This window comes from Notamacropus eugenii, chromosome 2, assembly GCF_028372415.1.
Source record: "Notamacropus eugenii isolate mMacEug1 chromosome 2, mMacEug1.pri_v2, whole genome shotgun sequence".
NCBI classification, from domain to species: domain Eukaryota; kingdom Metazoa; phylum Chordata; class Mammalia; order Diprotodontia; family Macropodidae; genus Notamacropus; species Notamacropus eugenii.
Window position 1 is genome coordinate 156,430,620 of NC_092873.1, and position 27,618 is coordinate 156,458,237.

Below are 27,618 nucleotides of genomic sequence, written 5' to 3' on the forward strand. Positions count from 1 at the left end.
TAAGATGGCATTGTGGATAGAGAATTGGCCTTGTGGACAATGAAGCTGGCTTCAAAACCAGGAAGACCTGATTCAAGTCCTCTTTCTGACACCAATTGGCTGTAGGACCTGGGCAAGTCACTTAGCTACTTTATTGCCCTAGGCAATACTCTGAATATAAATTGTAAAGAAGGCATATGCTAAAATGTTATATTGTACTGGTTTCCCCAACTGCCCCTGCCCTCTAAGTCTGTGTAGTAAGTAAATTTATTAATATCTATATAAAGGTAATAGCAGGAAATAAGACAGCAAAAAGGGGAATCTGGAAGACACATACAAAGTGTCCCAAAGATCAAAGGAGCATAATTTATAAACTGTATCACATATTAACTAAAATTCATATCCTAGTAGAATGTACTGAACCAGGAGAAACCATTCAGGTGCTGCTTGTCAAAGTTCTCCCGTGATGTATAAAGTTCAGACAAAATCCAGACTACAGAGCCCCACACTAAGAACACCAAAAAGGTGCTAATAACTTTAAAAAAGATACTGATAATTTTGAGATGAATTGGATATATTAATGAATCAAAGTCAAGGTAGCCCAAGTAGGAATTGGTCTCTTTTCCCCCAAAATCCTATAAAAATGAGACCTCAAACTCCTGTCCACCAAGCACTTCTCCAACTTTTAACGGTCCATGCTGCCTAGTGCTCCCAACTCTAATTCATGGTTATGTAAGAGTGATTCTCTCCCTTACCTCATCTTCTTCCCTACTCTGTCTTTCAACAATCTATTCCTTGTCCTCACATTTCCATCTGCCTCTGTACCACTTTTCACTGCCTGTCTCTGCCTTTATGGACTTTTTGCCCCCATTCCTTTTTTGTTTAATTAAAGTGTAATTGTTACCTGCTTTCCTGATGCTAATTGCAGTCTTTCCTGATGAGTACCCAAAGGTGCCTGTTATTATTTCATAATTTCATACATTATCAACTCAAGATGTCAGCCTGCATTTATAAGAGGAGTTTCTTTATCTGGGAGCCTTCCTGATCACAGGTTTGCTCCCTCAACCCAATGTTCTAATAAGTTAGCTATCCTTACTCTGGAGTAGCTCCAGTGCCATTATGACTACTACTCTATGCTTACAGGGCAGGATAATAGTTTATACTTTCCTTTCAATACTCTTTTTTGATAATGTTGGTCTTTTGGGCACAGCAACACATTGGGTTGATGTCTTCAGAAAGTCATTCCTTTAAAGAGAGTGACTATATGTACTATGATCCCTAGGGCAGTCATAATTCATGATTTGAGTATGGGATTAAACTATAACCTTCCTACTCCCTTTTAACTCTGCAATTCAATGACGTAAGAAGAGAAGGTATGTTTGTAATCAAGGCTTGCAAAATAAATATTCTTTATTATTTAATATTTTTTATAAATATTTTTTCAATTAGCTTTACTGCTTACTTCCTTGAAGAACTAAGTATCATCTGGAAATATAAGATGTTAGTAGGTCCTACCATCAGATTTCTCAAATAAGATCATGCCTGTTCATTCAGAGAAGTACTTGTTTAATCCTATCTTCTTGTCTTCTAAGGCAATTCATAATATATGAAAAGAAACCAGTATGCCTTCCCCATCCCTACAGAGAACTGATTAGATTTGCTACAGTATTTAGGAGTTCTTTTTAAAAAATATATTATTCAAAATTAGTTGGCACAGAAGCAACACTTACTAGTCTCTAATATCCCAGTTAACTTCTATAATCCTTTGTAGAATAAGGGTTACATGATCTTATTCTTTGATTTCTTTAAAATGTCCATAAAAGTATCATTTAGTCCCAGTGAATTATTATTGACTTCCAGTTTATCATAGGATCACATATTTTGCATAGAATTAAACCTGGAAGGGACCTTGGAAATCATCTAGTCTCTGACTCTCTCCCCCAAATTCATTGATGAAGAAACTGAGGCCCAGAAAAGGGTTAAGTGATCTGCCCAAGGTCACACAGTAAGTGGCTTGAAACCATTCTACCTTTGGGAAGAAGGCCAACACTCTTTGTATTAACCATTCTATAACCCCCTCCCCCCACACCCCTCCAGCCCCAGCCCCAGCTTTTCAAAGGATGATTTAAGAGCAAGAATTTTACTGGTATTTTCCTTGGTAAAGACAGGCAGACATTTTATTTAGTACATATGCTACCTTCTTTTCATACCTGAAAATCCATCTTGTTCCACGATCATCATAGAATTCCACTGATATTAACTGGTTTCTACCCTTTGGTGTATTTAAACTGACCTAACGTGTAGATTGTACCTGATCTGCCATTCTCTGAAATAGTTCCTAGTTTTCCCTGACTCAGCTATCTTTCCATTTTTTGGGAAAGATCTCTTTTCTCCCTGAAATAGCCCTTTACTCTTCTCTCTCTCTCTCTCTCTCTCACACACACACACACACACACACACACACACACACACACACACACACACACACACACACACACACACACACACACACACCCACCCAACTGGAGTCTTAAGTTCTGAATTCTGAGCTCCATCACTGACTCACTTAATTTTGGAAAGACTTTTTTTATGTAGCTTATAGAAATCAGTCTCTTTACTTTATTATCTCATCCATGTTGACCCAAAAGGAAATAATATTGAAGCTGCTTCTTTTGGTTTGTATTACTTGTCAAGCTTCAGTCAGGGCTAAATCTCCATAAGACAGTCAAATATACATAGCAGTGACATAAATTGTAATGTAAAACAGTTTTACAGACAAAACTAACTATAGTACATTGAAAGAAACTAAGTGATCTGATGATGACCCAGCACTATCTTATGAAGTATGAATAAGATAGTTGGGTAAGGGAACAATCCTAAAGCATCTGATCACCAGATTCCAATAAAAAATCATATTAATTTATGTCTTACTAATATTTACTTCTTGGCTGAAATATGATAAAGTTATTTATCTTGATAAAATATCTTCTAATAAGCTTTACTGTATAAAAAGAAGGAAAAATATGTTAATGGAAATTTTTATATAAAAGTACAAGTTGGATGAAAGTATGTCTCCAGAGATCACTAATTGACCATAACCAATGGTACCTTTATTTGTGACTATACATTTTTTATGAATAAAATAACAAGACATATACTTAAGAACTATATTTAATAAGAATTAAAAATGATCTAAATGTTTTTGATCATGATGAAAGCAAAGAGTTTAGCATCATAAAAAGAAAAAAAACAATAAGCTGTAAAAAACTAGAAATTATTTTAAAGCAGACAACAGGTCATTAAATTAATCAATATGGAAAAGAAGTCTAGGAAAATTTTGGAAGAGAAAAATACTCAAAATAACATCTTTTTAAATCATCAGTGCAGGAATAGGAACTTGTAGTTACAGAAAGGGAAAAAAATGTTACGTATGTAATAAGTAACATGTGCAGAAAACTTAATAGTGACATTTGTTAACTAACTGTTTTCAGTCCTCTTTCTTACCCTATTTTATAAACAACTAATAGGCAACACCTGGTCCAATTTCTATCAGATACTTATTTTAGTTCCTGACAGGTGGCCAAGAGAGAGAGTAGATCAGGTATAAAGAAAAGTACCAGAAAATATCCTCAAAGTGGGCAAGAATTGTTTTTGTAATCATTGTAACTTTAAAAAAAAACTTGACAATTGCTGAAATTAATGTTAAAATTGTTATAAAAATGTTATAAAAGCGTAGGACCTTAAAAGCAATACTAACTCAATATTTTTTAATGATAAAATTAAGAGAAATTAAGATAAATATGTTAATCACAGTCAATAGACTATAGAAAAATCAGTTAATCTTTTATTTTTAAATTTGGAAAAACACTATCCTTTCATGAATACTTAAAATTCTGAGATGACAGAGAGCCTATAGAACAATTGAGATTCTTTGCTCCCTTTGAAGTACCTGAAAATTAAGCTGGAATTGCAATAGGCAGTATAATTTGCTAAATACTTTTAATGCCTAAAAATAAAGAAATTTGAAATATTTAAAATTTAAATATAATTTCTGCCTTATTCTAGTGAAACTACTATAGGAGGGATGAAGAGAAAGGAATTTCCCAAGAATTCTACTAAAACTTAGAAAGTAGATAATTTTTCCAGAAGGCTTGTACTTGAGGAGAAAAAACCAGTGATGTGTTTCTGCCTCATGACACCTCTTCTCTTTTTTATGAGGCAACCCAAAAAAGACGTCACTTTTTTGAGTTCTGGCTGCCACCACCACCCATCTATTTTCTTGGTTTCCTCTATTCCCAGCTGACCAGAGGTAAATTAAGTTTTTTCCCCCTCTACTCCCTTTCCCTTGTTTATCAAAAGCAAACTTTCACTTAATTCTGGAGATTCACTACAAAGAAGATTTACTACAAAGCATTGTAGAGGAAATATGCAAAGGTAAGTGAAGAATACAATTACATGTTTAAAAAATGGGTAAGCTTTTTCCATGCTATAAAGATTCTTACTTTTTAATCACTATCTGAAGTTTCTCTGACAGGGAATCAGGCCTCTTCTTCCTCTTCTCTTCCATTCTACCAGTACCTTCTCTAAATTCTTCCAAGAATTTTAGAGTTGGGCAGGACCTCAGTAGCCATTTAGTCTAACTCACACCAAAACAGGAATTTTTTCTCCAAAATTACTGAGAATGGTTATCTAAAATCTTCTAATGAGTGAGAATTAATTAATCAGCAGGTGTTCATACATCTTTTATGTATTAGGCTCTGTGCGTAGTGCTGGGATATAAAGATAAACATAACAGTCCTGGCTTTCAAGGACTTCCCCTTCAACCAGGGGAGGCAACATACACGTAAAAAAGTATATACAGGATCATACAAAACAAATACAAGGTAATTTCTTGGAGTTGAAGCACTAGGAGCTGGAGGGATAAGGAAAGGCTTCATGTAGAAGATGGTTCTTGAGCTGAGTCTTAAAAGAAGTAAGAGATTCCAAGGGGTGAAAATGAAGGTTCAGAGTAAAGTGGGCGGGGTTAGACAACTAGTTCAAAGGCTGGTGTATGAGCAGCAGCAAGGTCAGTTTGGTTGGTCAAAGAGAAATATATATTAAGCATGGAAAGGGAGACCAAATTGTGAATGGCTTTAAAAACCAGAGTAGTTTCTCTTTTTATCCTAGAAGTAATAGGGGGCCACAGGAGTTGATTAATTAGGGAGGGGAATGCCATGGTTAGATTTGTTCCTGATCACTTTGGTAACTGTGTGGAGGATGGATTGGAGATGGTTGAAGATTGATGCAGAGAGACCAATTAGCAGACTACTGAAATAGATCAAGTGCAAGGTGATAACATAAATTAGGGTGGAGGCCATAAAAGTAGATAGAAGTAGTAGGCTGAGAGAGATGATGTGGAGCCAGCAAAGTGACAATAATATTTCACCTCTGAATATTGTGAGGTAAGGGAGGGGGAGAAGTCAAGGATAATGCTGAGGTTTCACATTTGAGAGACTGGAAGGATGCTGTTGTCTTGAATAGAATAGGGACCTTCTGAAGGCACAATCTTCTGAATCAGCCCTTTCCACTTAAGGATAACTGTCAGAACTGTAGTCCTTCGAAAGAAGAAAGGAAACAACATGCCAAACTTTTCCCAGCTTTGAAAACCACTGTAGACAATGATGCAAGGGGGATAGTAATGATAATTATATTATTATTATAAGAGTTAACAAGTCCTTACTAAATAGCGCAGTGGAAAGAGTGCTGGGCCTGGAGTCAGAAAGACTCACCTTCCTGACTTCAAATCCCATCTCAGACTTTTACTAACTGTGGGACCCTGGGCAAGTCACTTAATCTTGTTTGTCTCATTTTCCTCATCTATAAAATAAGCTGGAGAAGGAAATGGCAAACCACTCCAGTATTTCTGTCAAGAAAACCCCAAATGGGATCACAGAGAGTCAGACATGACTAAAAAACAACTTAACAACAAAATGTACTAGTCACTGTGCTAAGAGCTTTAAAATATTACCCCATTTAATCCTCACAACAACTCTGAGGTAAATGCTACTATCATCCCCATTTTACAGATGAGGAAACTGAGGCAAACAGAAGTTCCATTCTGAACTTTATTTTCTGATCCATGGATCATATCATTACTTGTTCTTGCTTTTGAATTACCAATTTTAGCTTTCTTTATCCAATTTCTAAGTTACTGTCTTTGATGATCTTACTCCATATTCCCTACACTGAGGTACATCTCTCTCTTAGAAATACAGATTCATAAGGGGATAATGTCATATAGGAGCAACAGTGTATGGTTGGAGTCATTCTATATCTCAAATTGTGAGGTCTGATCACATCTTAATAGTTTCTATCTGGCTTTATGCTCTCCCTCTTCCTCCCCTCCCCTAGTTTTGGCTAAAATCCTTTCTCAGAGAAGTTAGTCTCCTAATGTGTGAATTCTACTCAGACAAAAAACATTTTAAGGTCCTTGTCTTTTACTGTAGACATGTACCTTCTTTCCCAAGGAAATGTTCTTGAGTGGCAATCTGTCATTTCCCTTCTGGGACAAGAATTCCATGTGCCCTTAATACCTCATCTCAGTTCACTCCATCCACTGTTTTAATCCTATTCTCCCACAGTCACCTCTTATTGAGAGATCATAGGAATTGTTATCCTTTCATCATTCACTTATGAATTTGGTAGAAGTGTTTTCACCCACTTCTCCATTTGTGCAACTTTCAACTCTGTTTTCTCTCCCACATAAGATTAACCATGGAATATTAATTCACCTTTTTTACCTTTCCTGCTCTTGGTTCAAATTCTCATAAAAATATTTGACCCTTTAGATCTTTTTTTATGTCCTACTGATCTTTGTTCTTTTTTTTTTAAATACCTTTTATAGTAAACTTCCCCCCTTAATAACTGATATGAAAGAAGTAATTTTATTATTTAGTCCTTTCTTGACAATTTCTTTCTTCCTTCCTCTATCTTTCCTTTCCTCCCTTCCCCTGTAGCTTTTCATTACGATCAATATGTACTATGACAGCATATCCTCTTCTCTGCCTAAATGTCCTTCTAATTCTGAACCTGAATCTGAAAACTTGTGATGCCTTCTAATTCAATGGCTGAGCTGATATACATTCTGTGGTCAATGGGCATCCTCCCTCATTTTTAGCTATAGAGTGAATCATGACTTACATTAGGTCTTTTCACTCTGGCAAATACCATAAGCCACCTACATGTTTTACCAATGCATGGGCAACACTGAAATAATGGCATATACTTATTCTTTATTTTCTTTCATGAAACAGTTAGAAACATTTTATCATATGCAATTATCTGTTAGAATTCAAACACTAAGTACTTTTTAAAATTCTATACTTAACAAGAACTTCAAATTTTCATTTGCCAACTTGTAACACTGGCAGAAAATCTTAGACTTCGCCAGAATCTGAGATAAGTTTCTTTCAGAGCTGACCAGCTATAACTTAATGCAGCTACAATTATCCCTGTGTATCTTCGCTGCACGAACTGTTGCTTCAAAAGCACCATAAGCAGCAGTGTTTATGGGGCTCTGACAAAATGACTAAGGCTGAAATCCTATGAGTATAGGATAATCCATTTAAAATTCATCCACTTACTGGCATAAAATGAACTCTGAAGAAGTACCGGTAGCCAATGGAATAGCCAGGACAAACCTAGGCTCTAAGTGGTAGAGATGGCAAAGGAGAAGTACCATTTCTTCTAGCATGATAATGATGAGGACATAAACCACCACCAAATTCTAGTACAGGTAACTCTTGTAGGTATTGTTATGAAGGCTTTTATTTTCCTCTCAAGTTAAAGGCTTAAAATTCTCAAAAATTTCCAACTGACTCATCTAAGCAAAAGAAATTAATCATTAATAATTTATTGGTGTGTCTTGTATTATATAAACATGGTGGACTGGAATTAATTGTAGATTCCAGACAGAAATATACACACACATGTAAATATATATGTATACATGTATATATACACATGTATATATGTATATATACGTGTGTGTATGTGTGTATATATAGGTATATATAGGTGTATATATAGAAGCACCTTGTGTAACAAGCCTCAGACTAACTACAGGGGTCAGTAATAATTTCTCCTCATGTGATTCATATGATTCTACAAACAATGTCAAATTGCTGGCACAAAAGAGAAACTTAAGGCAAGAGTAATATATGTCCACATTCATTATATTATAGCACCTCTTTAGAAGAACAATAAAGAAAATAGCCTAATGGAAAGATTACAGTAACCTATTTAATCTATAAGGATGGTTTTGCATATAATAGAATTTTTAAACCAATTTCACAAAATGCAATGAAATTTATTCAAGAATATAATGAGCAGCTTTTGATTATATAATTTTGTTTTCAGTTCTATGAGATCAATGGAAAAGGAAAACACATACCCCATTATTAATTCCCATCTTAAATTTCTACAAAGCAAAATTTAATTTAAAAATTTTAAATTAATTACCAGCTAGTAGGTCGGCTGAAGCTGAGGAACTAGAAACAGCCTGGGTTGCAGGTTGGGGTTCAGAAACACTGCTTCCAAAAGCATCTATTGGATTATCCATTTTGCAGCAAGAAAGGTAAAAGAGTTTAAACGGTGAATACATTGATTCAATGTTATGCAAAGAAATGCATAATTGTAGCACCTTGTATCCCCTAGTGATATACATCTTATAGGTATGTGAATACAAACTGAACACTGATCTTTTTTCAAAATAATTGATTGTTGAAATTATCACTGAAGAAGAGTAAATGTCCCTTAATAAAAAGTTGTGACCTTAATCTTAGGCTTGGAAGAGAGAATAAGAAGAAAATAAAAATTTATTTCCACAGAATAAATTTGTGGATTAAGTCCTATATATCATCCATATATAACAAAAACTGCCAATTTTTCTTTAATCAGAAAGATAATCTTTTTTCTATTTAGAAATGGATCACCTTTTTGATACTTGATAATTTTAGATTGGTGCAAGAAGCAAACTTGATTGTATCTGTATTTTCAGCTCAAGACTTAGCTTTCCAAATTTGAATGCAGTGACTGATATTTTAGTGCTTCATCAGAAGTTCAGCAAGTAAAGCTTTCTGACTTGCACCTTTTGTCTGTCAACTATGGCAAACCACTGAGTATATGTAGTCAAAAGCAGTAAACTTTGTAGAGTACATTCATGTATAGTTTTAGGCATAAAAGTTATGTCATTTCCATCATAAGAATATTCTAAATAAGCAAAGTATCTTCTAATTTTGTGGGAGGATTTTAACAAGTAACTTAATTCTGACTGAATTAGAGAATTTATTAAGTCCATTACAAGTTTTAACCTTTCAAATCTGACTGCAATGATTTTTTCAAGAATTAAGTAAAAGCTGATTAACGCAACAGAGATAAAAAAAAGAATCAGGGTAGACAAATTCCAAATCAATGTATTTTATATGAAGACAGTGGAAAAATTACCTGGGTATATTTAAACTATGCAAGAAAAATGATGAATATATAATAGTAAAAAAATGAAATGGATGAAAATCATAGCTTTGAAAATCACATTTACATTAAGACAGAAAAGTGATTTTGTAAAAGTAAGAAAATGATTGAATTAAATGAATATGAATGTATAAAAATAATCTGAGAAAAAAGTGAGTTAAGTGGTGAAGAAAGATTAATACGCACCACCAAAAAGATCAATCACACCTGAAGAATCCACCTTTGCCGGAGAGGCAGTGGCTACAGGAGATGCTGCTGCAAATGCATCCACTGAGTTAAGCAGAGAACAGATAATGTTGTATGTCAAAGAAAACTGAGAGCCTTGATAGTTCTTTTGAGATCTATATTTATACTCAAGAGTAATAAATCCTATGAGCAAACTCACTGAAGAGAATATTTTTTAATAATGCAAAAGCAGATTCACATTTTAAGATATATACCAATTGTCAGAAGAAAAAGTGGTTCAAAATATCAAAATTAAGGATTTTTACCTGTTATTTTTTCCCCACCTGCCCAGACTGAAGAGTATGCATATTATTTAGTGTAACTGATAACAAGATGGGGAATGGTAAATTTTACCAATACAATAGCCCATCAAATTTCTTCTGGATGGTTAAGAGAAGCTTGAACTGAATTCCTCATTAATTGTATCTAGCCTAAAAGACTCAAATAGCACATATGCAAGGACATTCATTATCTGTCCACACATAATGATGCATCAGCCAGCTAAGAAGATTGGAATTCTGCAAAAGAACTCACCAGATAAGAGATCAGCAGTGAGAGAACTCTCAGGCACAGGAGAAGGCCCATGTGGAGGAGATGAGAAAGCATCTTCCAAAAGTAAAACAAACCAAAATCAAGCAGAAGTAAGTAGAAAGCTGAAATCAAAGTCAAAAAAATCTAACAAATTTATCATTACAAATGAGAATCAGGAGCTTAAGCATGAAAACATCCAAGAAATCAAAATGAAAGAAAGGATCTATTTATTTTTACCTGTACCAAACAAGTCTATGCTAGGAGTAGCATCCGGCTTAGGTGCTGCAGCAACATCAGGAGCAGATTCAAATAAATCTAAGACCAAGAATATATATACCTTTACTCAATTTGACTGAACTGAAACAACATTCATTTCCAGTTCTGAATTTCGATTAGGAGAATTCTGAGGTATGTTGCACATGGTTTGTAGCAAATAATTTAAATATACAGTATACATGCAACTTTTATGTGTGTATGCTGTATGTGCATTTGACAAACCAGAATTTGATCCACCAGAATCAAAGAGCTTTAAAGAATTACCACCAAAGATATCTAGAGCAGGAGGAGCAGTGGTTGTGGTGGTAGTGGCAGGTGTAGTGGCGGTGGTGGTAGTGGCAGTAGCAGCAGTAGTAGTAGTAGCAGTGGCAGCTGCGGCAGCAGGAGCAGGAGAAGGAGTTGTTGCGGGAATCGTGGGGGCTGCACTAGTTGTAGGGGTAACTACAGGAATGCTGGTCTCAGGTGGCTTCATTGCAAAAAGGTCCAGTTCAGGAGCAGTCTCTGCACTACCTTCAGATGGGGCAAAAGGGTCTTGTAAAAAGGAAAGTGGAGAATATATAGAAAGGATCAGTAAGGAAAGAAATAAGAGAAAATAATCACAGCCAAGGATAACATACACCATACACAGATATACACACAAGCTAGGTGTTTAGATGGGGCTCTACTCCAGTGTAATCCTAACCAGTGTAAATAATTAGTACACAATTTTGTCTTCTTAAGAAATTTACAAGTACAAAGGTAAAGATTTCAAACTTCAGTTGGGTAAGATCAGAATGAAGTATGAGGGGAGTATATCTTCAGATCCTCAAAACCCACCTGACAAACTTAGAAATTCTTTACATTTACAAAAACATGCTGTTTATTATAGTTACTTAGACTAGTATAATAAAAAGTACTCTATAGCATTAGAGAAAAAAACATTAAGAAAGCATACTTACATTGACAAAAATTGTCAATCTTGAAAAATTGCCAATTTTGAGAAGTATGCACGTCTCTTATCTTAATGTTTTAACTGTTGATTTTATTAATTTAATTTAATGAATGATACTTTGTACTCACAAAAAACCAAAAATGACTGATAAATTGAAAAAAAAAAACTCAACAAAACAACAACAACAAATGGCCACATCTGACTATAGGATTTAATACTAGAACACAAAACAAGAGACTTGCTAATGACATAAAACCCACCATTTCCTGAACATGCATCAAGTGCTGCTGCTACAGGGGTTGGGGTAGCTGGTGCTGCTGCCCCTTCAGGTGCTGCAGGGGCTTCACCAGGAGAAGCTGCAAAGGCATCTTGGGCGCAGTGTTTTTTTTAAACAATAGAAATTAAAAGAATAAAAAGAGAAGAAAATATAGTAAAAGAACCAAGTTAAATTGCAGAAGAAGGCTCCCTTATACAACATGAATTTTTAGAAATGTTATTTTTATGGGTCATGCACTGTTGACAGTCATGAAGTAAATTTTTCCTTGCATTCCTTCTAGTCAGTTACATACTATGTGGTTCAGTTTTGTTACTGCCAAGGCACATTAAAGTCCAAAAGATAACATGATTCTCATTGTATAAGGGTTCTCAGCAGCATGTTTTATGTAATATCTGAAATTAACTAGAATGGATGTTAAAAATTAAAATACAAGAGTAAACTAATGTCAGTTAAGACATTAAAATTTTCATGTTCAGAGTTGCTCAAGGTAACTATTATGATACATCTAACTAGTGGCTTAAAGCAAATGTGAATGTCTTCTTTAATGCCAATCTAGTAAATAGATACCTGTAATACATATGGAATGCATCACCTATAGTGTAGTTCCAAATGTTTAACAGGGTAAAGCAAGAATGTTAACAGAATAAAAAGCCTTTTTAGTTACCCACAAAGTTGAGAACTTTCTTAGTCAATGAAAGCATTTTTAGACATTTATTTTAAAGAAATAAGTGGCATGACTAAAGTGCCCTTATTTCTCTTAAAATGATTTAATTAGTTTTTGTTTTTTAAAGATATTACAGTAGTGCTCCAATTAGTATGAAAAACCTATCTTCAATTGCTGAAAAATTCAGGCTTGCTCTATTTATTCATGTCATCCTCTGTTCCAACATTTATGTCATTATGCCATCAGTGAACTATCTGTATCTAGAAAGCTTATAAAGTACTGTACTTGTCAGAGTTTATTAATGCACTTGCCAGAAACAGTTTCAGTATGTTCAAGAGGTTATCTTTTAACCACATTCAACATTACTATCATTTCATCCTACAAAACTTATTTTTTATTAAGTTAGCACATTCTAGAAAGAATATCTGATAGGATGCCTACTATATGAAATCAAATGACAAGACAATCTATTTCATATTTTAAAGATTATGGTATTTAACCTTTTTGTCAAAGAATTTTAAATAACTCGAAGTTGGGCATGCATATGCTTAATAATGTCACTGTTTTAAAAAGCATCTTAAAACGTGTATAATAGTGAAGGTTTAGATAATACCTTTTTTAATGAATGTTTCTCTAAAACTGACCTTTTAAACTATTACCAACATTTTAAAAATACAGAAGTTCAAATTTTTATGGGTTTTAAAATATGAACATTTTTGTATAAGTTTGGTATAAAACATATAAAAACACAATGTGATGTTTTATTTCTAGAAGTAATTAATGCTAGACAAAAGTACAAAATCATGCACCCAAGTCATACAAATATATACAATACATACTTATCTACATAGCTACATATATATGTATCCATGTATTGATATTCAATGCTTAATTCTTTGAGTGTCTATAAAATTTATTTAAAATACTACCTACTGAAAAGGAATCCTGCAATTTCAATACTGTTTTTAAAGTTCATATATACAGGAAAATTTTCATGGTAAAGTTTATACTACCATGAGTGGAAAGGAATAGAATGGAAAACATCTCTCTAGAAAAAATTTCATGTCACTGTCAATATAAAGTTTAACAAAAAGAGTAAGAATCATTAATATGCCCTCAAACTTATTAAACAGTAGTTAATAGCTAAATTTTTATTCTTGAAAATTAACCCATAAAACCAAGACAGAAATGGTTTTCACCAATAATTTCTCAACAATGTAATTAAACATTTTCAATGCAAACATAATTGAAATATTTGTGTAATGAGGTGTATACTATCCATGCTGAAATATGTTTCCAGGCAAATCAGTGTAGCAGATTTATTTTCAAAGCATTTCATCAACTGGGAATGCCTCTATATCTTATAGTTCAAAACTGACTATAAAGGCAGTACCTGAAAAACTTTTCAAAGTATGCAAAATAACTGGAAAGCATGCCTTATGAAACCTTGTTTAAAGATCTGAGGGGGAAATAGTTCAGTTGAGAAAATGCTAAGTAAAAATCAGAATAAAAGACTATGGTTAAATAAGAAGACACTAAAGACTAATGAGATGTGTTGTAAAGAGTTCTTAGACAAATTTACAAGCATTTATTTCCAATATAAAATGTGCTGAACACTTTCCAAAATTTTCCCTTTTAAATGGTATTTCAACTCATTTAATTCATCAGAATGAAAAGTTCAGTTACATATTCATATATTAACATTTGTTAATAAGCTTTTTTTTTTTTTTTTTTTTTACAAGTTGAGTTAAGTTCTTGTCTATGGGAAGGTTTGCAGTAACTGTCAGAGATGGGGGACAGTGTTCTCCCACAAGTTGAACTAGGGACACGCTGTTAGCCATCTATAATTACTGAAGAAAAAAATGGTAGATACTTAAATCTCACTCTAACTATATGATCTCACAAAATCACCAAGGAACCCCAAATAAGTAGAAAGTAACAATGTTTGTGAAACAAAAAGTAGGGTTTTGATAAGAGTGGATTTCTCCACCTTTCAGGTATGTAAGTCATTTAACTTCAGCAAGTATTTGAGAACCTATCGAGTCTTTTTTCATTTTAAACAGTTTTTAACAAATTCAATTAAATATAGTTTCATCCACCTTAAAGGTTGACTAATGCTTGCCAATTTAGTTCCAGAAAACCTAAAAAATGTGATAACTGATGATTAATTTTTATCTGGGACTATGCACATATCACAAACCAGACATATCTTGCTACCTATACATATATGATATACATTACGATATAATGTTATAACATTTATTTAAAACCACTCAACACAAACACTGCAATCTAATGTTTGACCTTATTACACTATGGAAATTGTTTTCCCTCAGATCACAAACCATCTGTTTTTGGTGCAAGCCAATAATTAGGCAAAACTTTATATAAAAGGATCACTATAAATTCACTATTACCAGGAAAAAACCCTCAAAGTTCAGTTTAGTGGTTGAATTTTCATATATCAGATACAGCACATTTATATAATGTTTTATGGTTTTTCTCTCACATTTACTGGAATTTATAAAAGTTTTCCTGAGAGGCTCTAGCTATAGCAGATAGTAAGCTAGTCTTGGAGTTTAGAAGCCCAAGCCTCACCTTTCACTGATGCTGTGAGACTCTCTGTGATCTTTGACAAGTTACCTCACCTCTAGGTGACTCAGGCAATGCCAGTGAAATCACAAGTCCAGGTCCCATCAAAGACCAATACATAGGTATCATCCATGAATTTATCCTGTCTTACCATTGGTCTAATGTGTCTCAGGGCAAGGACTGTAATTTCTATTTTATAAGTTATTAAGAATTTACATGAGATTTTAATTTCAATTACAGCATTTCAGACTGAGAAAAGAAAACAGGATAGGGTGTCTGGGAAAATGATAAGACAATTACTAATGGCTTGGGCAGCATAAAGTGCTCTTTCATCTCTATCAGATTCACTCTATCCTACGTATTACCCCAAATTTCCAACAACAGATAGTTAACGAGACAATTGTTTTTTCTTAGGATCAAAGGTTCTAAGGATAGAAAGGTTGTTTAGGGGTCATCAATTTCTACCCTTTAACATTGCAACACTACGGAAGAAACTGAGGCTCAGACAGAAATTATATGTGTAGGAAATTATTTGTGTAAGAATATATATGTAATAAGTAGAAAAGTGGAATTTGGACCCAGGCCCTCTGACTCCAGGTTCAAAGACCTTCCCTTTATACCACACTAATCTTTGATGTCTTATTATTTGATCTCAGGACCATTACTTATTTTTAAAGTTAACAGATTTAAACAATCAAAAACTTTTTTGAATACCTGAAAATGTAAAAAATATTTAAGTTACTTATATATACAAGACTAAAGATTATTACTTTGGTATTAATTTGAGGTGTTACCAAACTTAACACAAAAGTTTACTATCTCACAAATTATGCAGTAATATTGATATTGTAGCATTAGTTTTGAGTAATTACTACCCATACAGAAATTTTAAGTTCTAGCTACACATTCATAAAGTGCTATAGTCTATCATTAAATTAACTTTGGGAAACACAACTGTCTGCTTAATTGATGAAATTTACTAAATTTATTTTCTAAAAACAACACAATAGTACTATTGTGTCTAGTCTAAGTAGACAAGGAATATTAAAAAATATAAACCATGACATAATACAACTGATATAATAATCACTACACACATGAGGTTCAGCAACCTACACCACTTGAAGCAGTGGTGCCAATTTATTAAATAAAATACCACCATTAAATAAAAATACTGAGCTAATGGAGGTAGACACTCAAGTTTTTCACTGTGTATGCCTAATTATGTCAGTAGATAAGAAAAGAGGCAAAAAGAGGCACAAGTCTTAGTGGAATCATGAGGAAAGGATCATTTTTGGGACTTTAGGCCACTATGCAATGGATTCTATGTAGTCCAGGATGGCATTCTGTACTTGACAGTAAAAACTATGGAATCATCTGAAATCACAAAAATATTTGCAGAATACTCACATTCTCCTTGGACCACATGAATTGATCTTATGACTATTAAACTTCAATGCTACTATATAGCTGGTATAATATTACAGAGAACCTTTCACAGTAGAAAATTATTTATATTAAGATGGATGAAAGCTGGTTTCTCTCTCTTTTTTTGAGTTTTTCTTTAAGAGTAAATATGAAACTTCCTGCAGATTACACAAAATAAAAAAGGCAGCTAATGGCATAAAAAAAAAACATTTTCAACACAAAATTGTTGCCCAATCTATCCACATCTTCTGTGTCTCATGAATTTCTTCTAGCTCCTATCTCTAGGCTAAGACAATTCATGCAATAAAGCAGGGGACAAATGAAATGAAAAATGAGGGAAAGAATGAAAAGTTATAACATTTAAGTGATCTTTTTACCCTTCTTAATCCCAAGATACTTTGATATGTAACAAAGTAAAAAACTGTCTTAAATTCCTATCCTTTCCATCAGATATGTTAAACATGTAGCCGGGGGAACATGCTGCTCATAACACTCCTCAGTGCCTCTGAGCCAGACTAAAATGTAACTGGGAAATATTTAACAAAATAAATACTAATACAGTAAAACATAGATAATATTAATGTGTGTTTTTCTAAGTAGATATGTAGCCTGCAGGGATTTTTATGTGCAGTTTAGTGCCCCCCACTCCCATTTCTATTTGAGTTTGATGCCACTGCTTTAGATTGTGGTTATATTGTTTTATGAGGAAAACAGACATTGGAGATTCTGAGGTCATATTTCCTCAACTGAAAGAAGGAAGGAATGCTGCTTCTGGCTATCTCCACTTCTCTCCACTTCTGGGAGAAAGTGCCAAATGAAGAAATGGCAGATATGTGGGACCATAACCACATACTTGGATATCTTTCACATAAGGGCTGGAAAACTAGATGACTGGATTACTGTAATAGCATCCTGATTGGTCTGTTTCAAGTCTCTCACTACTCCACTCTATCTTTCACATGGCTGCCAAAGTGATTTTCCTTAAGTACTCAACTCCAATGATTCCTTATTGCCTTTAAGATAAAATATAAACTCTTTTGCTTAGCTTCTAAAGCCTTTCATAACATAGCCCCAATCTATTTTTCCAGACTCTGTACCTTATTCCCCCTTCAATACTCTATGATCCAGGCATAGTGGCCTTCTCTTCAATCTTCATGTCATATACCCCATTGCCCATCTCCAAGCCTTTTCACTGGCCAAACTTTCCTGAAATGAATTCTCTCCTCACCTTCTCAGGGAGCCCTTCTTTTCCTTCAGGAAGCAGCTTAAGCTCTACCATCTAGATAAATCCTCTTCCACTTCCCCCAACTGCTGGTATCCTCTTCCCCAAACCATTTAACTACTTGGCATATATATAGAATTAGAATGTAAACTCTTATGAGAATGAATTGTTTTGTTGATTGGTTTTGTATCTCCATCTTCCAGCACAGTGAGGAAAAAGGTTAAGTGATTAATAAAGACAAAATTGATTGATCTTACCATATCTTGCTCAGTGGGTAGGGAATCTATTTTAATGATACTTTTAGTATTTTAAATGGTCAGCTATGTATGTTTTCATTCATTTCCTCAGATATACCAGGAAATGATAAGTCATAGGTAAGTTAGCTGATTTCTCCTCCATTCCCCTTACATTTGAGTTAATTCTTAAAAAGTTACCAAAATGTTCTTTATTACTTTATCTTCCTATTTTCTAATGTTAGTTCTCTGTATCCAAGGAAGGAAAATCTTATTCTCCAACTAAAAGATGCAACATTATAACAATTTAAAACTTAATTCAGTTGAGCCTGAAGCATTTATGAAGAAGTGTTTGGTCAGATACAGTGATAAAGTAAATAATAGTCCTTGGCTGTAGAAGTTTGTAATACAGCATAAAACCATATAATCCAAAAGAGAACATAAGTACCTGAGAGGTAACAACTGCTATGAGATTTCAGAAGAAGGAAAGGTTATTTTTTTTTGCCTGGGGGACTAAGAAATGCTTTGTGGCTTATGAAATGAAAAATTAGGGTAAACCTTTATTCTAGTAAACATCCAGAAAGTTCTATGCAAATAAATCTGGATCTGAGATGGCAAGATGATGCCTCATGTTCAAGTACAGAATGCCAGTAAGTTCAATTCTGTTCTCTTCAAGTCAATTCTAGAACTTCAACAAGAAGACCAGACTGTTTATGCATTTCTGAGCCTGGCCTAAACATGCTCTGTTCATCTCAGTGTTTTCTTAAAATCTAGGGCTAATGATGGTAAGAGAATAAGGCATAGACCAAACCACAAGGAAAGCTCAATGAATAGTTTTTAGAAACTTTCAGTCTCTACTCCTGTGCTCTTAGGAGAGAAATGAGGATAGCACCATTCCAAAATTTCTCATGTCTTCTAGGTTAGACAATATAATTCAGTAGCCATCACCGTAAAAGTCCTGCTGCCTCAGGAGTTAGTCCAGGCCTATATGTAATATAGACATCAGACATCCATGATGTTCTTATTTGTGATAAGATCATTATCTACAAGGGTACTCCTTGCCATATGGATTAGGTCACTGGTTTTTTCCTCCCCTAAAGTCTATAACAAAGCTATCCCTGGGTCTTCAATGAACCCAGAAGGCCATGGTTCATGCTATCCATCCTTTAATACAACTTTCTGGTAGCCTGTAGCCAGAATGATATGGTATTTTGGTCTCCTGAGGGCATAGATAGTCCACTCATCCGTAGTCAGTCTTTCAGATTTTGTGGCTCTCTGAAGACCTGTCCCAAGACCACAGAGTCACCATACCCGATCCTGCTGTACTAGGCACATTTGGAGACAAGGGAGGCTAGCTACACCTTATCGCTGAAGTATCCTTGTAGAACACCTCTGCTTATGGCTAAGTAAACCTCTTTTTGTTAACTGTTGAATGAACTACAATTACCTTATTGTTCTAACTACAACTAAAGTACCCACCTGAGTCACCACCTCACCCTTAATACTATTCAGTACTCATTCACTCTTTAATGACAAAAGTTTATGAATTTCAGGCGAAGTTTTAATACTAAGTGAAGGAGGGAGAGTAGAGACAGAAACATACATCAAGAAACATGGATTCAAGTCTAACTTACCATTAACTCACTGTATCACCTAGGGTAAATCACTTAATATCACAGGGAGGGGAATTATGCTATATTATATCTAAGGTAATTTGTACCTTTAACACTTTAGAAATTCTACCTGACCATTTAACTGGATCAAAAAAACTGCCAGCTCATCTCTATTGCAACTTGCCCTAAAACTGAGGTGAATCAGTGCAATGTACTATGTATACACAGTTATTTGAACCTTGAGCCTTTGTTTGATTATATTGATCTACTTGTTATAATAGTTTTGTTTTTTTTCTTAAATAGGGGTGGGATGGCAGACAGAAAATAATTGCTTGTTAATTGAGAATAAAATGAAAAAAATATAATTTATAAATGAAGTACCAATCTGTATAATTTAGAGGGAGTTCACACTGGAAGTCTCCTACACTTATGGGAAAAACCAAACTAAACCAAAAGTCCAAGCCCTCCCCCAAAATGTATGTAAAGTCTTTAAACACTTTTATTATTAAATCATTCTAATAGTCCTGCAAGAAATGTATTTTAAAGAACAACTCAACTAACCTCCAAAAAGATCCACTTCAGCAGTGACAGCAGTAATAGTTGTGGTAGTTGAAGAGGAAGCAGAAGCAGTTGCAATTTCAGCAGTGGTAGGAGGGCTAGGCTCTGGTGCAAATGGATCTGAAATCTGTGCTTCAGAAGGAACCGTGGAAAGCGCAGCCAAAGAATCTATATCCACCAAAGATGAGGATTAAATAGAAAAGAGGAAAAGGAGAGGAAGAGATATACTGGACTCCAAATAAAAAAAAAAATGACCAAACTATTAATCAGTTCAAAACTTTAATAATTAAATATTACTCACCTTCTCCCAAAAGGTCTAATAATTTCCATTATATGATAGCAATATAAAGAAGCAAAAGTTAAAACTGAGACATTGAATGGTATCAACAGTAAAGTACTAACAAAAATTGTGCATAAGGAATTCAGCAATGTGAAACTGTCAATAATAATTGAGAAAATGACCAGAATCAGACCAACTTTAAACTGTATTTTAAAATCATAAATGCAGATCTAAATAAAGCCTGAGAATGCCAATAACTGCACTATATAAGATAAACTTAATGTATTTCTTGTTCAAATACATAATTTTATCTAATTAAATGGTTTCATTATAAATGCAGATTCTGAATAGACCTATGTATCATTTAAGTAGTCACATGTACTAGAAAACCAACAAAAGCTTTGGATGCTGTAATTGAAGGTAAACATAACAAATTGGAAAGAAATAAACTCAAGGAAAAATAATATTTAAGAATTTAACATAAAGTAAAAGTAATGTACAAGATGGTGAATTACAATAAAACTTCTCAGAAATTCTGAGATGACCCATCAATCAACTGTTGTCTCACACTTAAATAGCTAGAGATAACACCACAAATTAAAAGCTGGGGGATTAATTAGTATTACTACTACTTGTAATTGCCCAGATTGAGCCAATGATTAAGTGAAAGAAGACAAGAATACCAATACATTCACAGAGGTATAAAATATTTAAAACCAACTATGGTTTAGCCTTAATCCACTCAGTGATCATTGGGTAGGCTTCTCAAACGAGTATCAACAGCCAAGTTAAAGTTTATAGGTAGTCTAAGATTTTTAGCATCTTCTACCCCCTTTCCAGAACTTTACAGAAAGGGGGGAATGGCACAGGACCACAGACTATTTTGTAGTTTTATTTTAAGGATGTCATGAGTAGTGTAATGTTGAAATGAACACTGGAAAACAATTTAAAAATGAATGTTGCCAACACTAGATTTATTTCGAATCCCTGAAGAGAATTAATATTAAATGTTTTGGTCTTCTAGCATGCAGTATTTGCCAAAAATTAATACCTTTATTATAATGCAATTGCCAGAAGTTAACTGTAATCGTTGGTTCATATCAAGGACAATATGAGGAAAATACCAATTCAAATCTAAAGAAATCCATGATCAATGTTATATCTAATTAAAATGAATAAAATTTTTAAGTTCCAGATGGATTTGAATTAATACTGAGTTAATTTCGCCATATCCTAACAATCTATTAAAAAAACACAACCATTCATACTTTGAATTAATTTGCTGTATCCTAATATTAATTAAAAAAACTCAAAATTTGGGTAAAACATTTCCTTATATTGCAAATTAATACATGCATGTAAAATTTTAATTGTACTGCAGTTTTTTAAAAAAAGCTAACACAACTATATGCCTATGAACATCACTTGTGGTCTTTCCCCTCTCCTCATTTTCTACTACCATTTAGAATTGCCAGACTATAAAAGAGGCAAAACATTTTTTTTCAAAATGGAGAAGAATTACATTTTAGACCAACCTAGAAATAATATGAGACAGGAAGATATAAATTGTTTCCACTGTTTCTCCTTACCTCCCCATGCAGTTGCCCCTCCAGAAGGTGCTGGAGGAGGTGCTGCTGCTGCTGCTGCTGACTGTGCCCCTGATGAAAAGTCTGGCTGGAGGTCAAGGAGATCACTAGATGGTTTAGATGTGCTGAAGGAAAGGAAAAAAAGTCTTTAAAATTAGTTTAGCATATTTTAAAGAATCACATATGTGAACATTTGCTAAATTTGGCTAACAGATATAGCAAATATGTAAAATTTTCACAAATTGGTTATTAAAATATTGTATTCAAGTCCTCTGGAAATTAGAATATAAATTAGAATATAGCAGCAAGGTAACACTATTCTTCTCTCTGGTTACTGCTGTTTGGAGTAATGATCTTTCTTCTATGTAGAATAAAGACTACTTCAAATACTTTAACCTCATGGTTCCTCAGCTTAACTCATGTCACATGACCTCATCCACTCACAGAAATGGTCATGCCCTTGATCTTGCCATCACTTATAAATACACCATTTTCATGTTCACAAACACTGAAATTCCTTCATCTGATCACTTTCTATTGTCATTCCATCTCTCTTTCTGCCTTGAAATCCCCAAACCTGTTGTTTTTTAAGTCCAGTGCTCAACTTTAATTTTATTTTTTTACTACCAACCAATTACCAGGCTTTTTCCATGGAATACTTCTAGGTTTCAAACATTGTCTTCATAGCCAAGAGTTCTTTTTCCCAGAGCAGAAAACTTGAATACCAGGTTTTTACTTTCTATATCAGTAAGGGTGATATAAAAAAAGCAAAATTCCTGTACAAATGAAATAAAAATCAAACTAAAATATCAACAATTCACCAATAATAATTAACTAACCTGATGGGAGCTACTGCAGATGAAGTTGCAAATAGGTCAACTGGTGGGGATGTATCAATACTTTTAGCTGGAGTAGAATTAGGAGATGTAACAGTTGTAGCTGGAGAAGACTGAAAGTAAAGATGTACAATATATAATACTCTAGTAAGCATTTATACCACACATAAGCTAGAGATAAACTTACTGCAGAAGTTTACCCTTTGCAATGACAAAGAGTTAAGTCACCATAGAATAAAAAAGTGGTTTAATTTTTATTAGACTATGAAGAAAGTCTCAAATTACAAAAGTCTAATTTACCAAACACTTTACATCTAATCTCACAATGACTTTCATTTCTATATTTACAATCATATTGTCAATGCCTAAAATCTAGTGGCTGCCAAAACTTAAATATTTGAAGAAACAATTGAAGCAACTGCCAAGACACTTAGTTCAGTTAATACACTCACTCCTACCACTCTTTTCTCTTCCCTTTCTTCACCTATCTTCCTGCATGTCTTTAGTGTCTAAGAATCCAACTTACAAAACTATTCAGAGATGGCAAAGAATGACTCATAAGCATGATTCAAGTCACTGGCAGCTTGAGAATATCTTGTGCATATCCACCCACTAATCTGACACAACCAGCTGAAAAAGAACAACAAAGCCTATAAATCCTTTTCCTGGATTAGTTCGATTTGAGGCAGACTATGTAACTATCAGATGGAGACAGCTGAAACATGAAATAAATACTTAAAGTTCTGGTTAGCCACCACACTAGCTCTGCTTCCTTTCATGAGATAATTCCACTTTTCTATAGTTTCAGAAGAATATTATCAATAGGAAGGGAAGGTCTGCCTGGTATCAAAGCAAACCAGACATAGAAATCTCATTTCTGCCTAAAGAATTAATAGTACAACAAATGCTTCAAGATAATGATCATATCACTAACCTAACTGGACAACCAAATTAAGAAAGAGAAACCACCAAACTCTTTGTATTGTTTTGTTTTAGAAAACTACTCCAGAAAAAGGATCAAAAAGGTGAATACTTGTAGGAGACACCTCAGTAGTTGTACAGAGGCAAAACAGTACTTGTTTCAAATCTATAAACTCTGTAACCAGGATGTCAGAATTAAATAGATAGGAGTACCAGTTACAGAACACTTAAATAAACAAAGGCAGTATACAGATTTCTGTTGTGCACAATGCTTCTCAAATCTTTTTTTTTCAAATAAGAATTAGTATATAGTTCAAATACTAAATAATATTTTCTAAGTGACAGAAACTACTAAGCTAAATCTGCTTTGTCTATAAAATGGGGCTAGTTATGCTAAATTTCAGCTCTGGGCATTAACACACATAATAAATAAAACTCAGATATCCTCTTCAACCACATTTGACCACAGCAATAGGCTTAATATAGGTACAACAATAGAAATCAAAAGTGATGTCATTTTTGTCACAAATCTTGTTAAAAGAGCTTAAACAGGTAAAAATGCAACAGATACAAAAGCAGGAAAGCGTGAATATAAATAGGTGGCTTTGTAAAACTGCTTGTTCACAGTACAGTTCTTGGTAAGACACATGATAGCTGTTGCAGCCAAGCAAAATTTCTGGATGTTACAAAAAAAAGATAAATCAGATAAATTTCAGGTTACAACAAATAATACTCCAAGAATATTCCTGAAACTTTGTCATCCTTTGCATATAATGACAATAAAACTTTATATCCTACTATTTAGTAGTTTTACCTATTAACAGTATTTACACATAGATAAAAAAGCGAAAAATCTTACAGGATAACAAAGGGATGACAATTAGATTATTTCTGGGTCAACAACCATTAATTATGGGAAAAAAATGCTTCAAAGTATAGTGTAGATCAAGTATTAGGAATCCTAGATTATGGATTTAGAATTGGAAGAGACTTGGAGACCCTAGTCTAATCTAATTCCCTTATGTTCAAGATGAGAAAACTGAGGCCCAGGGATTTAAATGACGACCACTGTTATTCAAAGTAGTAAATGTCAGAGGCAGGATCTTTTATCATGCTGTCATTGTAAGCTTAATAAATATCTATTGATATCCTGGGTTACTCAAAAGTAACTGACATTAGTAAATTCTCTTGTATCTGATATCTTAATCCAGGCATTTAAGATGTCTGGCACAATCTCCACTATTTGAGCAACATAAATCCATCAAAAATAAGATAAACTCATACAAAATTTAGGATGTTTCAAAACTGTAACTAGAGTAAGAGTCATATCTAAAAGTTAATAATGTAAATTTAGAGAGATGGCTCTTAGCTTTTAAGATAAAAAAGCCAAATAGGCAATGCTTTGCTACATCATTGTTATTATTATTTTTCTAATACAAAAAACAATAAGACTTACCTTACTCAGTGGAGAGGGAGCACCAGATCTAAAATTTAATTGAGAAAAATTTAAAAAAGGAAAGTATATGAATATACACAGAAACATTTCAAGTAACTTAAAAAATGTCAGGGTTTAGTTTCCTTAGGTGTAAACATGTATAGTGTCCATGCATAAAACGACATCTCAAAGCCATCTATTAGAAATACTAACTTTAGCATAAAAACAATTTTCAGTAACAACATTTTCTAGGACTTCAAGTTTTTCTATATTAAGTTATGCTACCTTCTTTAAATATAATTTTCTTTGTTATTTTATCAAATCATAAGGGTTTTAGAGTCAGAACTTTAAAGATCAATTTTTATAAACAAAGAGAGCAGATAAAAGAGTGGGTGAAGTGACTTGGACAAAGTAACAGTTAGTAAATATCATAACTGTACCTAGAACCAAAGTCTACTCACCTGACATTATTAGTGATAATGACAATTTGAATTCATAGAACTGTACAATTCACAAAGTGCTTTCCTTGCAACAGTCATGTTAGTTGCATGAATTTCTATAGAGTAATATCTCAATCTCCTTTCCACTTTAAATATTTCCAGAAATAAAATAGCCTACTCACCCCTTACGAAACTTCTATGATATCATAAAACTGACCATATTGAAACTAGAGAAGCTCCTACCCCACATGTAGGAAAAATTATTTAAAAAGGACATAAAAAGGGGAAAAAAAAGTGAGCATTGTAATTCTGCAAAAACTTCATTTTTACATATTTCAAAACAATATATAGCTAAGTGTTAAAGAAAAGAACAAATGTTAGACAACTTTTAAAGAATAAGGTCTACTAAGATTTATTTAAAAAGGTAGAACTAATGTGAATGATGTTTCCAACCAAACTTTTAGAGGAACCATGCCATAATTTGCACATCCTGATGACTAAAGTTCATTTCACTTGATGTATCTATAATAAAACTGCTACAGGACAAAAGAAAACTCCCTCTATGGTCATCACATCTTCTGTATTTTCTTATACAATAGCCTCATAGCTTGTTCCTGGTTTAGTAAATGCAAATGAAGAGATAATAAGACTATTTAAGCAGAAGCATATACCAAGCAATGGTACTTTTCTAGTAAAAAAAAAAAATGCAGCAAAAACACCAAAATCCTAAAACCCCACATTCTATAGACCTTAACGCAAAAAGCAATAGCACCTTAATATAGATAGAGAGGGAAACGCTGGGATTGTGAGATGCTCAAATGATAAATGGAGTGTGGTGACATATAAACTCTCTGGGAAGAAAATGAAAAGAAATAGCCACGCCACAAAATAAAACAGTCTCTCTGCCTAGGATATGATGCATGCCAGAGTTTAAAGTTTTGGTCATGAATTGTTTTTAGACAAAAGTAGATTGTTAAACTTCTATTACAGACTAATTTTCAATTTAAATCTACAAATATGTAGAACATTTAAGAAAGAACATGGATAGAATGTGTTTCTTAAGTTTTTTTTCCCTTAGGATAACAATTACCACTGGAGTAAAGGCACACTGGCTAACTAATAAATTTATGGGCTATAACCAAGCAACCAAAAAAACACGCCTAGCACTCCATTTAAAGATGAAGCTGGATAAATGTATATTCCTTAAAGCAAAGATATCCTAGAAAGAAATCTATATATTTACCCACTGGGGATCATCTCAAAAAGTTATACTAGAGATAAAAGAATTCATATTATGTTGCTCTTTACATCTGCAGAACTCAGAAACTAGGAAGGTATATATGCACATTTCCCCAAAGAATTTAGTCAATAACTTATTTCATACTTCTTTTTGTATGGGGAAAGTGGAAGAGAAAACCAAATGAAATAAAATTTCAGAAAGCAAAGCCCTAAACCCTATATGGAAAATGGATGGGTCACCAAGAAGCCATTAAATATGAGTGTTCAGGGAAGGAATGACAGAATTTATTCATTTCTGAAAATATTTTACATGAAGGAATTCTTTAAAGGAATCAGCTGAAGCTAATGGTTAGAATATTAGCTGATGAAGAAAAATCCAGACAATAAGTAAATACTTTTAAAAATGTGCTCCCTATCTTAAAAATTACACACATTTCCCCACACCCATATATGTATACATATTCTACTCTTAGTCTAGAATAAATTTAATGTGAAAGAGTCAAACTCATTCAATTCATACTTTAAATCTCAGTAAAAACGTTCATTTCTTATTAATCATCAATTTGTCAGTTTTACAAATAGGCAACTCTAACATGACAAGTGAACCAACCCTTGCCTTCGATTGAATGAATGTCTGAATGAATCCTGAATCTCTGTTATGAATTATAGTTAGATAACCATTTATGTGTGGGTAAACATATGTTATTTCCTAGAAAAAAGGAGTAAAGTGAGTATGTTGGAATTACTTAGTGAACAGGTATGGCTAAAGAAGTGAGTGAAATCTTTTGGGATACTATTGCCAAAGGGTCTATGCTTGTGATATAAAGTTAGTCATTCTACTT

At 33.6% G+C, this 27,618-nt stretch overlaps 1 protein-coding gene across 9 annotated transcripts in view; it reads right to left on the reverse strand.

Moving 5' to 3' along the window:
• SNAP91 (synaptosome associated protein 91) overlaps positions 1 to 27,618 on the reverse strand; it is a 170,038-nt gene that overhangs the window by 35,985 nt on the left and 106,435 nt on the right. For 3 of the 9 annotated variants that reach the window (XM_072642708.1, XM_072642706.1, XM_072642707.1), the window contains exons 11-20: positions 25,119 to 25,146; positions 22,745 to 22,854; positions 21,909 to 22,030; positions 20,043 to 20,207; positions 11,713 to 11,820; positions 10,786 to 11,052; positions 10,483 to 10,560; positions 10,249 to 10,320; positions 9,676 to 9,759; positions 8,479 to 8,562 (exon numbers count right to left, since the gene is read on the reverse strand). In XM_072642708.1, the coding sequence (XP_072498809.1) occupies positions 8,479 to 8,562; positions 9,676 to 9,759; positions 10,249 to 10,320; positions 10,483 to 10,560; positions 10,786 to 11,052; positions 11,713 to 11,820; positions 20,043 to 20,207; positions 21,909 to 22,030; positions 22,745 to 22,854; positions 25,119 to 25,146 (1,118 nt within the window). The remainder of the gene's footprint in view (positions 1 to 8,478; positions 8,563 to 9,675; positions 9,760 to 10,248; positions 10,321 to 10,482; positions 10,561 to 10,785; positions 11,053 to 11,712; positions 11,821 to 20,042; positions 20,208 to 21,908; positions 22,031 to 22,744; positions 22,855 to 25,118; positions 25,147 to 27,618) is intronic. The other 6 variants (XM_072642711.1, XM_072642709.1, XM_072642712.1 and 3 more) reach the window with 6 other exon arrangements.